The sequence below is a fragment of the Tubulanus polymorphus genome, chromosome 5 (genome assembly GCF_964204645.1).
Source record: "Tubulanus polymorphus chromosome 5, tnTubPoly1.2, whole genome shotgun sequence".
NCBI lineage: Eukaryota > Metazoa > Nemertea > Palaeonemertea > Tubulaniformes > Tubulanidae > Tubulanus > Tubulanus polymorphus.
In genome coordinates, this window is record NC_134029.1 from 4945174 (window position 1) to 4962277 (window position 17104).

At 38.4% G+C, this 17104-nt stretch overlaps 3 protein-coding genes across 4 annotated transcripts; 1 reads left to right on the plus strand and 2 right to left on the minus strand.

Moving 5' to 3' along the window:
• Nucleotides 1–5276: 5276 nt before the first annotated feature.
• On the minus strand, nt 5277–8519 carry LOC141905690 (equilibrative nucleoside transporter 3-like). The gene is made up of 13 exons (XM_074794664.1): nt 8363–8519; nt 8154–8235; nt 7859–7995; nt 7496–7590; nt 7302–7352; nt 6962–7047; nt 6831–6879; nt 6652–6746; nt 6316–6402; nt 6127–6235; nt 5931–6016; nt 5616–5812; nt 5277–5415 (listed from the first exon to the last, which is right to left on the minus strand). Exons 1-13 carry the CDS (start codon nt 8452–8454, stop codon nt 5289–5291), a joined length of 1293 nt encoding a protein of 430 aa, XP_074650765.1. The 5' UTR covers nt 8455–8519; the 3' UTR covers nt 5277–5288.
• A 319-nt stretch (nt 8520–8838) lies between these two features.
• Nucleotides 8839–13295, plus strand: LOC141905488 (uncharacterized). Its single transcript, XM_074794355.1, has 4 exons — nt 8839–9124; nt 9784–10375; nt 11086–11171; nt 11405–13295. The coding sequence occupies exons 1-4, from the start codon at nt 9040–9042 to the stop codon at nt 11638–11640; spliced, it is 999 nt and encodes a 332-aa protein (XP_074650456.1). The 5' UTR covers nt 8839–9039; the 3' UTR covers nt 11641–13295.
• A 435-nt stretch (nt 13296–13730) lies between these two features.
• LOC141905626 (aminoacyl tRNA synthase complex-interacting multifunctional protein 1-like) lies at nt 13731–17076 on the minus strand. 2 transcript variants are annotated; one of them, XM_074794577.1, is made up of 7 exons: nt 16796–17076; nt 16338–16449; nt 16102–16215; nt 15682–15834; nt 15032–15216; nt 14396–14564; nt 13731–13978 (listed from the first exon to the last, which is right to left on the minus strand). In XM_074794577.1, exons 1-7 carry the CDS (start codon nt 16826–16828, stop codon nt 13812–13814), a joined length of 933 nt encoding a protein of 310 aa, XP_074650678.1. In that variant the 5' UTR covers nt 16829–17076; the 3' UTR covers nt 13731–13811. The 2 variants fall into 2 exon arrangements, with proteins under 2 accessions (XP_074650678.1, XP_074650679.1); XM_074794578.1 differs by lacking the exon at nt 16796–17076 and adding an exon at nt 16722–16771.
• Between the last annotated feature and the right edge of the window lie 28 nt (nt 17077–17104).

Genomic DNA, 17104 nt, shown 5'->3' on the forward strand with positions numbered 1-17104 from the left:
ACCCTCCAACATATCCGAACACGGTATGGACAACAACCGGAGGTGGCCCGGTAAATTATACGCACGGCACGAATGCGACGTATCAGTGTCATCCGCCATTAAAATATATTCAAACTGGTGGAGACAATATCCGAACTTGCACTGCGAATTCTTCGCATGTTATTTGGTCCTATTGGACCAATCCTATAGATTGCACACGTAAGAAATGGTCTACTTTACCAACGAAGGCCATTATGTCACTTCGATATTCTATCTGGATATTTATATCATCATTTCAGTACGTGATTGCACAGCCCCTGTAGCAGTTGCCAATGCTAATTGGACGACGAACAGTTCAACTGCTGGACAATACCCAGGTTACACTACCGCCACCTATACGTGTGAATCAGGGTACGAACTACGTTCTCCGAATACAGTGACCTGTACTCCAACTGAAACGACCGTTGAATGGATTCCAGCAAAAGTTGTCTGCGGAAGTGAGTTTTGCGTAGAAGTGGACCATAGTTTTTGATAAAATACCGAAGCTGATTTTGTCTAACTAGAATGACAATTCTAAACTTACTTTTTAGAATCTTGTGGGGCGAGTCCAGCAGTCCTAAACTCGCAATCGAGAATTATAGATCGTGGAGCCTTAACAGTGTACGAATGTGCAAACGGGTTTTTCATGCACGGGTCGGCCTATGTAAAATGCAGTAGCAGTGGAAGTTGGGGGACTATGCCGTCCTGTTTAGGTTAGTTCGTCGTCACAACTCCACACATCCTTCATCAGCATCAGTATCGTTTTGTACGAGTATCTACATTTTCAGATGTCCCGCCAACTACTATCGCACCCGCGGCTGAAGTCGTTGTGGCCACCACACCCAATACGAGCGTTACTAATCTTATTGGTCATATAGTAGCTGCCGTTGTTATAGTGATTTTGACATCAACAGCAATAGTGCTCGGGGTCAAACTGTACAAACTACGACAAGGCGGTAACAAGGTAACAAAGAAAAATAGCGGATGATTTTCATGCTCATACTCCTTTTTAAACTCTTCTGCAAGAGCATGTGTAAGCCATTTTTTTATTTCTGAACCACCTTCTTATAAGGTTGTTACACGGTAAGAAAGATAACGGATATTTTTCGTGGTAATGCGCCATCTAACCAGGGCATCCGATGAATATATATTTTATTCAAGGGTTGAAAAACTCTTCAAATCCAACCGTTATTCCAATGTTTTCTATAAAAACAGATTCAGAGTGAACCAAAAACCGAAAAGACGATTCCACTTGAAAATGTTGTAACGACTCAATCTACTACTACCCACAAATAGAATAAAGAGTAAGCTAAACGAAGGTTCGATATTGAGAATGGCTGGAAATATGCTCATGTCGTAAAGATGACATTATTCTTTTACAGGGGACTACGCACGTAAAAACACACACACGGGCGGAAAATACACAAAGTTTCTTTACACAGCCACCTTCTATCTCGTTGAATTCATACTATTGTTTGCATAATCATAGAGTGTTTTACGCATACGCATTATTTGTAAGTAATAAATTGTAGATCTTTCAATCGAAATTCTACGTCTTTTTCACAAATTTTTCGTTTTTCTCCCGTTTCGAAAACAAGTCTTGGCCGAAGCAGATGGATAATTTAAGTATTAAGGTTGCTGTAACGTGTAGAATTTTCCTTTTTCCTTCTTCGCAATGCGGTAAAAGAAAATTACTCCTGAACGGAACGTGTCATTAAGTTCATTCATATTGCACTGAACGTGAAGCCAATAACTGTTTATTCTATATTCATTGATTTATTAAAAAATATTGCATATTTCCTATTCATATGACGTTTACGTATAGGATCCATGTCATTTAGCCGAAATACAATGAAAGCTGGTATTCAAGTCGTGGGCTGGCGATTGAAACAAAGTTATTTGCTGAACAGTTTGAAGTCAACTCACTATGGTATAATTACGGCGAAAAAGTGTTGGAATCAAAACGCGTGACTAACTATCAGATTGGTCGGACTTTTCAACGCGAACGGATTACATTTCAAAAGTTGATTGATTTTAAATGCTTACAAAAGTCCACATGAAGAAGTTAGATTATCGACAATTACTGATGATATTTGTCTTTTCTGTTGTATATCATGTTCTAAGTGGAATTGGTAAGGCTGAAGGTAGGAATGAACTAATAGACAAATAATGAATCGATCGGTCGAATGACTCACTTAAATACAAACGATCATTTTATTTGAGGTGACTGTGTTGATGAGTCGGCAACTTGTTCGACGGATGCAAAAAATGGTTTTTGTGATATTTATCATGAAATTATGGCGGTGAATTGTTCACTTTCGTGCAATGCCTCGTGTAAATGCAGTGCAGGTATTGACTTCTTGATTTTGTTCTGCGGTGATCACTATAACGTCTATCTCAACAAGCTCTCTACTTAGTTACATTTCTATCTAGCCGCGTCACCGGGTTCGGCAGCAGACACAAACTGCAAATGTACATTATATGGATCTACTGGACTTTGTATGAACGGTCAATACGGAGGTTACGTGAGGTCAATGTGTCCAACAACATGCAAGCTCAAATCAGGTGAGAAATGTTCAAGAAATCACAACCATCTAATCGTTGGTGTTCTGATGCTTGGTATAGCATGGATCATTCAGAATGATTCTATAATTTTCAGAAATCGTTTGTCCCGAACCTCCGGCAGTTGCGCACACGTATATGATAAAACAGTCGGGAAATTCCTATTTGTCGCAGGTGTCTTACCATTGCCAGTCATATGCCGTGAAGTACGACACATCTTCATTCTCCGAAGGACGAATCGCCTGTATCCGTAATGCCACGTGGCTCCCTGTCCCTAAGTTCTATAATCCAGTCTGTTTATGTAGGTATTTAAGAAGAAAGGCTATACGTGTATAGATTAGAATTATACAGACGCGTCATGAAACGTTATTCAAAAAATGGAGAAAAAAAATTTGATTTTTAGTTTTCATCTCGACATAAATTCATTTTCGAATTGGAGTATATATTAATTTTGTACGCATTAATTTTGTAGATGTGTTTGATTTTCATCGAGTTATTGATTTGTTCATTTTAGTGAAGAACTGCACGAGCAACCCTCCAACATATCCGAACACGGTATGGACAACAACAGGAGGTGGCCCGGTAAATCATACACACGGCACGAATGCGACGTATCAGTGTTATCCGCCATTAAAATATATTCAAACTGGTGGAGACAATATCCGAACCTGCACTGCGAATTATACGCATATTGTTTGGTCGGAATGGGTAAATCCTATAGAATGTACGCGTAAGTTTGTGCTTACACCAGATACATTTATGTTGCGATGCAAATTAAAAGTTATCAGCGCTCCTTAAGTTAAATGCTCGACCATGAATGTACTGATAATTCAAAGGCTGGAATGAATAGCTCTGCATTTCCGTTGTTGAAATAAGATTATGTTCTCGAACTGCATGCCCTCCGTCTTTGCGGTTTATCAAGTACACGGTAAACATTACTGTAATTCTACACCGGCAATTATTAGCAATTTATTTATCGCAAAAATGTTGGAATGATATCATCGTAACGAGCACACTTTTGGGGTGTTAAAAAATACATGCGATATATAGTGCCCCAGGGAGTCACCTCGATTGCCGGTTCTAGGTTCTGGCGACTGGCGAAAAAAGGAATTGATTTGGTATGGAGAGTCGTACGCGGGCTTTGTTAATAACGAACGACACATTGGCAGTACTTTTCAGGTTTTTAACGCCCTGAATTCTACGCTGGCTGAATTTGCGATATGTAGGCCACAAGTGGTCTCCAACTGTTTGTGGTGAACGAATTCCCCGTTAGAAATAAGTGCTACAAATTTTTATCAGATTTATGACGAACTATTGATTTCAAAACTTCCTATTTCCACTGTGTTCAAAATAGACACTTTTTCTTCTTCATAAATTACAGTACGTAATTGCAGTACAGATCCTCCGACAGTTGCCCATGCTAACTGGACGACGAACAGTTCAACTGCTGGACAATACCCAGTTTACACTACCGCCACCTATAAGTGTGAGTCGGGGTACGAACTACGTTCTCTGGATACTGTGAGCTGTATTCCCACTGATACGGCCGTAGAATGGATTTCAACTTCAATTGTTTGTCGAAGTATGTTTTTATGAATATTTAAGCTGACCTAGTGATTAGTGAGATTAACCCAATCTCCTGGTAATTCGGAATCTTGTGGGGCGATTCCACTGGCCTGAACCCGAAATCGAATTTTCTTATGGAACCTTGATAGTATACGAATGTGTAAACGGGGTCTTCATGCACGGGTCGGCCTATGTAAAAGCAGTGGAAGTTGGGGTATTTAGGTTGGTTCATCGTCCAACCCGCAACGATCCAAGCGTCCTCCGGTATCATCAGTGCCATGATTACTATTAGAAATCCTTGTGGAGTTTGGATTACAATTTTATGTTTATGTACCATAAAACATAATTTTCAGCTACATCGTCGACTACTATCGCACTCGCTGAAGTCGGTGTGGCCACCACACCCATGACGGGAGTTTCTAATCTTATTGGTCATGTAGTAGCTGCCGTTGTTATTGTGATTTTAATATCAACAGTAATGGTACTCGGGGTCAAACTGTACAAACTACGACAAGGCGGTAACAAGGTAAGAAAATGGAAGCACCAATTATTTCATGCTCGTGCTCCAATCACAGCACTTTTTGCAAGCGCATGCATAAGCCAGAGCTATAATTATTTCTGGTCAAAGATTCATCAGCTTGAGCGCTGAATTCATGGTATTCTGTGCCCATTCGATGAACAACGAACAAGAAATTTCTGAATTCCTTCTTAGAATTTCATTTAGATATATAACAATAATGATTTTATTTTCTATTTTCCTTTGAAACAGATTCAGAGTGACCCGACATTTGAAAAGACGATTCCACCATAAATTGCATCTAAACGGATATTGTGGATCAGGATCAGAAGTAATGTATATCTACACCACGCCGAACGATAGAAATTGAATCATCAAAATTCATCGAAGCATACAGATCGGTTATCCAAAACGCTACAGCGTGGCGGCATAACGTGCAAAATATTACAAGACTTGAATATCTAACAGTGATAACTTATTCTAGAGTTTCTTTACTTAGAAACAGTTTAGGCTACTACTTATATTGCACATTCAAAAACAACAAACACAAACAACGACAGAAGGAAACTTTAACCTGCTATCAAAAATGTCAAGAAGCGTGGCCGCGATAGGAGTGGAACCTTTCTCAAACATTTTCAACCAGATAGGCTACGAACAGGGATAATTGTGGTCCCATCAATAAACTGATACTTTGTGTTAAAGCTGCCATCATTCCAGCGGTTTTCTGCATCGCCGGATCGTCACCTGCAGCGCTGAAATAATCATGAAGTTATCATCGTGTTCGATTATAGCTCGAAATTAGGAAAATCGGTAACTTGCGTTGTGATTGATTATATGATAGTTTTGACCTCGAAATTCCATCTGTTGAGATTCATAATTCAAACTTAATCTCCTGATCATCTACATTACATCAAAGATTTTCATTCCCCATCAATTTGATAGAAAACTTTACCTTTTGGCGTACATCATCGTCAGGCCGGAGACGTGGCCGTTTGTGATTCCGTGGAAGATAAGTCCGGCCAGGTAAACCCAGTCGTTTTTGAAAAGGACAGACATAGATCTGTATTGTGGTCGATAGTTACACATGGCGAAAAACGGGATCATCAGGAATCGTGCCAGTAGAATTACAATTACGTACTGAGGTTTCGGCTAAAACGTTACAATGAGAAGATTTGATTCACACTTCGACAGGCACATTTTGCACGACCAAGAGACAGAGTAGACCTAATAATCGGCTGTACAGGTTAATTAGTTTCTCAATGCGTACCTTTACGAAAACATAGTTTAACAAGTTACCAATAAATGCACAGATTGTTGATACTAGATATGCCATCACATCTGTATAGAGATACGCTGTTGAGTAAAAGCGTTTACTGATGTTAGCGACTTGACGAGAAGATAAAAACGATCAAGAAACCACCTTCGTCTTATAATATGTTGAAATTATCGATTAAATGTCTTACCGGGAATAAAAAAGTTCGGATCCGATTTTTCGATGTCCACTAACATAGCTGGATATATACACAACACTATAAACCCATGCAGCCATACATCAAACAATTGTGGCCAGATCTAGCGATATAGATTGAAATAACGCGTCTTTATTCAGAAACCAATAAATCAGAATCATTATACATCGTATTTTGATATACCTTTTTGAATGTCTTCAGGTAGGGCAATTTTTCCGATTTCGATAGGCAAGACGTCGCCGAATTCGCTTTGACCGCGCGGAAAAATCTCTGAAAACCAACAGAATGATGCAATCAATGTCCATCGGATAATGTTCGACTCTGTATGGATGGAAAATTGAACTGATTTCAACTGTTTGATTTAAGTCAAACTGATCGTTTTAGCTTGTGAATTTTCTTTTTGCAAAAAAATTAACTCTTTATGTAATTTTCGGGAGAATTACCTTACGACTTGAAAGAACAATTGAACGAATGGTGATTTTTTTACGGAAGTCGGTTTCCACCGGTCGGGAATCTTACCAGATGCGGTAGTAGTAGAAAAAGATCCAGAGAAATCACTAACACCACTATAGCTGACATGAAATACGATATAGCCGACATCCGTTCACTTTCACCTGTGGGAAGGGAATGAAGTTGATGTTTTCCGCGAGTTATTGTTTTTCATGAGATAATTGTTTTCTGTGTGCGTTTGAACTTACCGAATTTTGATAACAGCATTAAAACGCTGGTAACAACCATACACGCGTTCTGTTAAAATAGTTACAAGAACTGCATTTTCAATTGATATATACACTAAATGAATCAGCATGGGTGTATCTGGTCTTTTTACCTGGCCGGTCATGGCGGCATTGACGTATTTCATTGGAAATAGAGACACAAGTCCGAATATTGAATTCGACCAGATTCCAGAAGCGACTACAAAAAAATACGGTCAGTTTATGCATTGGCCATTTCAACGTCAAATTATGAGAACTTCGGATTTTAACACGGGTTGATAAAATGTACTTCAAATGTCTAGACATTTACAGATTGAAAGTGTTGTTTTAGACTTGGCATACTTTGATCGATTGTAAATATCTTTAAATCTTCGTCTAGTGGGTTTTTACAGTTATCGAATTAATCTAATATCATTTCAACAAACCAGTTCAGATTATCAAACAAAATTGTACCGTTAATCAGAATGACCGAAACAACAGTTGCACCAAAAAACTCGGCGGGCCCTGAAAAAAAATCAATAGATTTTGACTTACATTTACGTATATGATTATCTTATCTATCATTTATCGTTATTTCAACACGCAATTTATCGAACACAATAGGAAACCATGGAACAAATTACAAAGATTACTATTGAGAAACTTACAATCATGAGAATCAACAATAACCAACAAAACGGTCACGGAAAACATCGTAATCAATGTCAAAATACTGGCTATAATTCGCCCGCTCTGATCATTCCTGACAAAATAGATAGACAAAGATGATGGGAGAGATTCCTATTCCGAATTCTATCTAATAAGCTTGAGCAAAAATACACAAAGAAAAAAGATTTACAACACTCTGTAAACCACCAATTTTTGATGGCCGATGATGACACACGGACGAATAATGGTCATAAAATACGATCTTAGTTTGGTTTGTTTCAGCTAGTTAGTTTCTCTTTGTACTCTTGGTTTTAGCTATTGAAAAACACTTGGCGTAGCGGTACTTTATGAAATGCGCGTACCTGCTTTTGCCGTGAGAAATCAAGTTGATCAGATTAATCATAGCGTTCGGAAATTGTGACGCCATTCCGATGTAGCTGACGAAATTACGACGATAATCCGCGTCACCGGCGCCAATGAGTTTATAGTCGGTAAAATACTACAAGAAGAGATAAGATCACGACATCTCAGAAATAGTTAAGATAATTCTACGGTGAAATATATGTAGACCGTGTTAGAAGAATTTCAAAATCAGTGTTTTTCTATGCTAGGAAGATGATGGGATCTGAAGAAAGGCTTAAATGAAAGGGAACTTACACTTTCAGCCGTCAGGAAAACGGCAAACGGAAAGATAACCGCCAAACCCTGAACCACGAATATCAGGAAAACGCCATTGTATCTATATGAAATACGAAGATGATCCAGTTCAATTAGATAGTATGTGCTTTTAACATCATCAACTCGCCGGCCGTTCTAACTTTGAAACGCATTAAACTGAAAGGTAAAAATGATGAGCACATTCTAACCTATCTTTTACATCCTGAGAAAATTCCTTCACATTTTTCGTCAGTAATAAAGGAGTTTTTTCCGTCACATCCACTGGATCCATATTCCCCATTGTTTTCTTTAAGATATGAAATTTTCCGTTGGTTTACATCTACTGGCACACGCTGGGTATCTGGTCAATTTTCAATTATCAATAGTACAAAAACCATGAATTCGATAAGGATTTTTCGATAAGGAACTGGATTTTTCTGGTGGTCATTCTAGACAAATGAACCAAGATGAGCAGGTATGATCGTGTTTTCGGGTGCAAAGTCCAGGTAAATAGCTTTATAGTCTATACAACGCGCACGCGTGCACACGCCGAGAAATCAGGAACATTGCCGGTAGTTTCATCTATAATTCTCATAAATTTTCCTCGGCCATTTTTGTGGCCAATTCTTGGTCATTTTTCCAAGGTAAAATACCTTGGCCATTTTTCCTTACGGTCACTATTTTGACGACGAAGCGCTGAAATTATTTTGAATGTTCACGTCAATAAAGTTTATTTGTTGTTTTCTTGAATCGAGTCCGGTCCATTCATCCGTAAACAGGCTGTGGCATGCCAGTAATAATGGCGGCCGTTTTATTCGAGTAAACAGAGATCATAAATTTGCCGTTGTTTCTTTGTTTTAACGTCTATTTATAGAAGAGACGATGGATGTTTTTGCTATATGAAAGAAACGAAGCAGCCCCGGGTTCAATGGCGTTCAGTACTGCCGGCAATAATAACAATGAACAAGCGTGTAAGTGATCAAATGTGAAATTTGAGAAAAGGGTCTCGTCCTGCTTTTTTCATCAATCATTCCTTTTCCTTGGCCTTTTGGACCATTTGCTTTGATTGGATTCTTTTCCCTCTTAGCCTGGTCACTATGACACCTGACAACTCTGTCACTGGCTATGGGCGCTGGCCCAGATTGCTGCCCACTGGCTTGTCACATATTATAGCTGGTGTCGTCAAAAATCAAATTACACAAGTACTGTAGACTACAGTACTTGTGTAGCCTATATGTTGATATCTGTATGCTTGATATTATTATCCATAGGCCTACTATGATTATCATACAATCTGTCTGTGTGTGTGTCATCTGTGCGGAGGTGGGCGCACTGGGGCCAGAGGAGGGATAAAAACCTTTTTTGGGCCGGTGGCACAGGAATGAATAAAATAGGCTAGAAAAAAATGGTGCGGAATTTTGAAAGGCAGAAAATCAGCAAGGTCTACGCGGTCTCATGTCCAGGGCAGCAGTTTAAGTGTTAGGGTCTACTAGAGGATTGTTACAATTAGAATTTGGGTAAAAAGGTTTAGGATTAAACATTGGGCCACAACATTCATAATAGATGAATGTCTCACCGCTAGCGTGAGAATGCTTGTTTGATTCTAATTATTGTGATGTATTCTATTTAGGGTCGATCATGCGACGGAACAGTCAACACCTGACGCCTCTATATCTAAACGCGCGTCCACCGAGTTTAGTATACAGCAGCGATTCCCCTACACCGATCACAGCTAGCGACCTGCATGGCGGCGGCATGGCGCAATCGTTCAAATTCCCGTCACCGGCGACTACGCTCACGCCTACCGTTAAAATGAACGGCGATCTAAACCAGTACGACGTCGCGAAACCGGCGTTGAGCGGTTCGAGGCCGAGCCTCGTCTCGAAGCCAGAATCGCTCGTCGAACTCGATTACGGTATCGATAAATCGATCTTGTCGCTCGGATTGATGGCTCTTACGTCGTTGGTGCTCGCCTTGTTCTCGACATTGTTCCTATTCCGACTCGGTTCGATGCAAGCCGACGAACCGTTGATGAAGAACAAGCCGTCGACCACGTTGCGTAATCGTTTGATTACGTCGGTTACGATGTACGAGAATTTCCAGGACGTTACGATTGCGTTGTGCAGCTTCATTTTAATGTTGAATCTCTGCTGTTTGCTCGTGTCTTCGATGCAGTGCTTTTACGCGGCCAAAATACTCAAAGTTCCTCAAGGCGAATTACGGTAAGGAGTTCATTCACGAAACCGACTTATATTTCATCACAGGGGAATCAAAGGGGAACCCTTTCAGTGCGTCTTCACTGCAGTGCAGTGTATAAATCAGTGATAGATTTTGCTAGTAGACCGCGCTGCGGTGTATTGATGTAATTGGTAATTAGTTGTTATCTCTATTGAAAGATGGCAGTACCTGTCAAACATAGTGAAATATTAGTAACTAATGATACACTGCGCCGCGGAGTAGACGCTCTACAGTGGTATGCCCGTTATTCAACACACTAGGGTGGAATTTTTAAAAATTTTCAAATTATCTCCAGTAGTAAAGGGTATTAATTAATCAGCACTGAAAGAGTTAATGTGAACATATTTATTGTTGGTTCTCATTGAGAGAAACCCACGACATCAATTTAAACGTCTGTTATTTTCTTATCTTCCATTTCGGGTTTAACTATTTTGAATAATTTTATTTTTGAAATGAACTCTGATGATGAATGGTAGGATTCCACGTGAAAAGAACAAAACAATAACAGTTGTTTAAATTGATTTTGTTCATTTCTCTCAATGATATTCATCAAGACTGGAAAAAGTGTCAACTATTCACAATATTGTAGCCACTTTGGACTTATAGTTTAAATCGATGTCCTTTCGTCCTAGTTCTGTTTAATTCATCGAGCAAATAGAAAACCTTTTTGAAATGTATTATGTTATCATTACAGGGCTTTCAAATACTTAAAAGAATGCAATAACAGTCGCTTTTTGGCTGCAACCGGATTGTTCATTTCAATACCAATCACTATTATCGGTGAGTACTCAATCTAAACTGAAAAGTATTTCCTGAAATCATTAATTCCCTGGACCCTCACTTTCTTAAGTTCCCGGGAGCCCGTTTCATTTAGTTCCCTGGACCCATAATTTCATTAATTCCGTGTACGATTAATTTCATGAGTTCCCCCTGGACCCCGGTCATTTCACTGGTCCCCGACACGTGGTTTTGTATACAAATTTATAAGATTGTACGTTCTTTGCGTATTTCAGCTATGATTTTGTACATGTTGATGGAATTTAATATGATATCAGCGATAATCGGATCAGTGGTGCTGGCGATTGGTATTATATTCTGTCTCTTTTCGATGGTTCACGACACGTATTTCTGGTGTCAAGAGAAAAAACGCGCGTTCAACAATGAACCGATATACGACAATCCGATGATGTTTTGCGAGGGCGGAGGCGGCATTCCTGGCAAAAAGAACGAACTGTCGACTTTAGTTTAAAGACTTAAGTCGGAACCCGTGGCCAGTATTTTTCACAAGAATTTTGTTTAAACAAATTTTTCTTTTAACTGAATAAAAGTGACTGCAAAAGGCAGTTTATCAATTCATGTACTTTTAACGAACTTGGATACAACCAATAAGTGATTTTCAACATGAGAAAAAACAGTCTAACTCAGTCTCAGTCGCGTTTCAAGTCTCAAAATCACCTAGGTTTGAACTTTAAATGGCATTCTTCCCCATTGGAAATGCCTTTAAAATGTGTCTCTTTGAGTAAAATTTTTTTGGAAGAATATCTAACAGAGCTTCCTCGATTAGGGCTTTGTAATTTCTATCTATATTACGGAGGAACTTCGTTATAACGACTTCAGATATGACATTTCATCGGTTATTACAAACCTAGAATTTCCTCTCTAATGATTGGACAGTTTTAATTATTTCATACCGGTTATAATGAACTATTGGGTTATAGATAACGAACAGAATTCCTGGTCCCCTGAAGTGCACTATATCGAGGTTCTACTGAATGTTTGCCAATCACGGTAAAAATCTGACTTATGTCCAAGTCTAGCGTATGTGTATCTCACATAAGTCCTGTGAATTTTGTTGGTACTAACAAAGAGATACGACTTACACAAGTTTGACTGTACAATGTAAACCTACTCTTGGTCTCATTTTGTGACGTGTAAGAACGACCCACCAACATTTCTCGGAATGTATAGTGTATATTTTTGTAGATATGTTAGTTTTATTCGGTACTGTTTCTGTACTATAATTACTACTTAATGTATATGAAGTCTTTCAAACATTTATGAAACGCTTGTATTCGAAAATACATCGCTCACCCGTTAAAAAGTTTCAATCAAAAATACGCTCTTCAAATACACGAGCCTTATACTCATTTGTTAACTGTTTGTTCAAGTTTTTACGGCAATGAAATAATGTTGAGAGAATCTGTGAAAAATATTATCAGTACAGACAGTATTATAATATTTTGTGGGAATGTTTTATTGTTCACTACTAGCAGCTTTAGATTTGAAAGCACGTGCAGCTAACCGTGAATACAAACTCCCTCTTTAATATAAGTCGAGAAAGTTTTGAACAAAAAAAATTCAGATTTCTAGGCCGAATTAATGCACATTTGTACGGGTTTCAATTTTGATAAATATAGGAATAGGATATGTTTGCCCAGCGGACTTAGTCCTGCGAGTCATCTGTATTTCTTAGGCCAAATATATATTTTAGGGGTAGAATTTCCTTCTAGTTCATAGATCTAAATTTTTGTAGACTAGGTTTTTAGATTCTTCTGATTAAGTCTTCCATACATACAGCGGTAGTCCTTTCACACACCTTTATTAATTATATACTATTTTGTAAGACTGAATATTTTCTAATAATCTACATTGAAATCGGGAGGGAGTTGGCATATTTTTCATATACAGGGGTGGGACAGGGTGGTGGGCAAACAGACCCAAAATAGAACACATGTGCAAAAGTTTATTCTTGCGTCTACAGATAAATCGATTTTTCACAAATAGTTAATTTTTATAGAAGATATTATGGATATTCAGTGAAAACCGTCGTTCCTGCTTGTGCTGCTAATGTGCTGCTTTTTTACAGAGAAAATCAGGTTTATACGAGAAAAAATAATTTATTGTTTAGAATACGATTATTATATTTTCTATATTATTATAGTTCGATAATATATAGTTCTAGAAAAAAAGAAATTCTTTCTTCCTTGTTCTTATTAGGTTATGCATTAAGTTATGTACAGGTATGCATCCAGGACTTGGTTAAACTCCTTTCGTACATGTGTAAGATGGCATCTGTGGAGGAGGCCTTGGGTTCAAAATCAGCAATACATTGTCAATTTCTTTTGCACTCTATGCACAACCTCCAAGTTTCATGCTTTTTGGCTATGTTTATGCCGAGGCTAAATTGGATTATAATCCAATAAGATGGCGCTTTACGCAAGAGGTTTTTGGCTTTTGAATGGATACCAGACAATTTCAAAGATTTCAAAGAACAGCTGTGAGAATGACAACAAATATACAACTGAAGAACAAATATATAAATCTTGAATAGGTCTTCATGCCTTTATTCAAATATAAAGTATTGAGATACCATATGGACATACTATTATTCTCGACTAAGTACATGAGCGAATAAATGAATTATTTGACCTGTACGTTTTTAAGGGTTGGTGCTTTCGCTATGCCTCGACCGGGAATTACTATCTGATCTCCTTTATAATTAGGTAAACCGTTCTCGTTTACTTTCAAATCCGGCGCGACTTGTTCCCAGATTTTCTTTTTAGGATTCAGCAGTGCATCCGGTTCACCTGAAAGAAGTAAGACATGTTTATAGATACTGCCTATTTACATTAAAAACGAGGTTGATGATACTTCTTAGTTCCTGAATTTGAGGAGTATAAGGCGAATTGTCCAAATTTGAGGCAGATTATTGCAATTTTGTTTTTTCCGATAGGATATTGTGGCAATATCTTGAATGATTCACGAGAAAGATATACAACAAGCGGCTTGAAGTCCTTGAAAACATTCCTTTAATTCAGAATAGGAATTACAAATACAGTCAAACCCGCTTAATCAGGATTTTTATCTAATGATAATGACTTCCAAGCCGGATTTCCCATAAAGCTGATTAATTTCGTTGGTCCCAAATGATCTGAGTTATAAGCGGATTCTACTGTAGTATGAACCCGAAATAACATGTTCGAAATTATTGCAATGAAACAAACCTGGATAGCTCTCGCAGATGGCACGTTCTCCCGGCACGCAATCATCGGGTATTTCTAATATTTCGCAATCATCCCCACCGCTCGCGCACATGATCATTCCTTCCGAGAGTATACCACGCATTTTTGCCGGTTTCAAATTGCATAGAAACAATGCCTTTCGGTTCTGCATCTGTAAAATTCAAAATAACGAAGGCAACTCACTAATAGATTGAACTACTGACAGGATTGAGAACTCTCCCAAGTAGTGAAAGCGCCAAAAGAGTAATTCAGAATGGCAGAGCACAATCGAAAGTCCCTGCCATTAATCTATAATCTAGCTTTGTTCAAAAGATATAAACAATATTTCATTGGGTCAAATCTAAGCCCAACACTTTGTTAGCTATGTACCATAACAGTAGAATAGCCACACGTCTGGAGAATGGATGAGATTAAAATGAAATATAAAAATTTAAAAGATCAAAACAGAAATTTGTTCTTCAAGAATTAAGACCAAAAGAAACATAATATTGGACTTTCTCACACCTGAAGGTCTGAAAGGTTGTGTCTTAATTTTTGAATTCAATTCTTGTTAAGTAAATTTTGTTTTTTATCTATAAAATTTGTATAAAGTGGGTTTTGATATAATTAACTATGTACCTGTTCTAATGAAACGTGTTTAACTAAACCACTGACAATCGTACGAGTTTTCTCTTCACCGACGTCGACAGTCTCGACGTACAGAGTGTCGGCATCCGGATGTCTCTCCGCTTTCAATATCAATCCTACTTTGAAATTCAAACGAGATACGTCCACAGGTTTATCATCACTCGCTGCAGGTGGTGCTGGAAAATGAACGATTAAACACTTAGATTTGAAAAGGTAGGCCTAATTCACTGAAGTACCAGCACGCACACCAGATGGCGCAATATAATCAGTTTTACATAGCGAAATGAACGACATTAAATTTTCAATGAAATTATAACCGAATTTTTAGGCTCCTAAATGCAAATATGACCAGAGTCTTGAATGGATACAAAATTGGCCGTTCCCCCTCAGTGTATGGTAAATATTTCACTGAAAATGTATCTATTGATGAGAGAAATTGATTCGATTTCAATTGAAATTTTGGCAGGAAAAAAGAGTAACCACTAATGAAGCTGACAGAATCCTTTCTTGCCACCAGAGTACCTTATTAACCAAACATTTTCTTAGGCAAATACCTAGAATAATTAACTATTACAGTAGACTTCACATTTAAGACACACCTAACTGAATGGAAACAATTCTCAAATAGATTTCAAACTCACGTTGCTTTTTAGGAGCTTTCTCTTTTTTCTTCTTGGCAGCTGGAGCTGTCTGCTCAACTGGTGGAGAAGGTTCTTTCGTCGCTGGAGGCGTATCAGTTGAAATCGACGGTGTCGTGGTTGCTGCCGTCTTTGCAGGCAGTGGAATCTGTTTTACTGGAAAACATAAAGTAATAAATTTGGTCGACGAAAAAGAGTTTCGAGGAATATCAAGATTAAGCGCATCTTTCTTTAGCAGGGATTCGAATCTGATGGTATCAAGACTGCTAAATATGACATGATAACTAAAACTGCACGTGTACCTGCGCACTCATGCTTATCATCAGGCAGGGTTTCATGCGGTAGCAGTCCGTCTGGTAAAAGCATCAGGTATGAATCTCAGGGGACGCAGGAGGTATTATGCAGGGTTAACTGTTGGCCTACCTCCATTTCTAGTTTCGACGAAAACTAGTTTCTGAACTAATGATTCAACTTCCGACTTCAACTTCTCATTTTCAGCTTCCAGTTTCTTTTCTTCCTTTACACAAGCTTCTTTGACTGCAAAATAAGATTTCAATTAAGTCATAAAACATGAACCAGAAACAAGCCGAACACCAGAAAGAAAAGAAAGGATTGCTCCGGTAGACTATTCTCGGAGCCTTCCATTGTTTGACACTCACTCGCAGATTCACGTATTGTCGCTAGTTGTGCTTTAAGTTTTTTAATAACTTGTTCAGCGGTTTCCGCGCGATCTTTTATTCGTTTCAACGATTCTGCAGATGCCATTCTAACCTAGAGTTGAGTCAACAAGAAGAATCTTAAGTACAAAACAGACTGACAGTTAATCATATGACTGCCGGGCTTATACTTTTTGCAAGCTTAAGGTAAAAGTAACAAGCATTGTAAATTGGAGTCAGTAACACTGTCCTTTCAACAAATCAATGGCTCCAAAAAAAACAAAGTTTAATTGAATTGACCGGTAAGGTAAGACGGGTAGGCCTAGTTGTAGTGATTTCATCATCTGAAAAATCAACTCAAATTCCCAAATGATTTTAACACATTACCCGGGTAAATAGTATCGTCTCGGGTAAACTTGACGTCTCACTAAGTCAATAAGGTTAACGATAGGCTTACTTACTATTTTCGATAAGTTCCCCGTAAAGCTCCACATCAAAATCACTGAACTACAACGCTTCAGGTCCGTTCCTCAGTCCGGGCCGTGACCTTACCATTCCATTACGACATCTAGAACTGAACTTGATCTTATATTTATTGCACCGTATATAACTGGTTCTGGTTTTTAAGACACGCTGTATATTGACAGAACAAAACATTGAAGAATGACATTTAATAAACGCCCAAGCGTTCAATGATAAGCTTGGACTCGAACTCGACTTCAAGTCGAGGTGCGACGACATCCCCCGGAATTCGAAGCACTAGTGGTGAA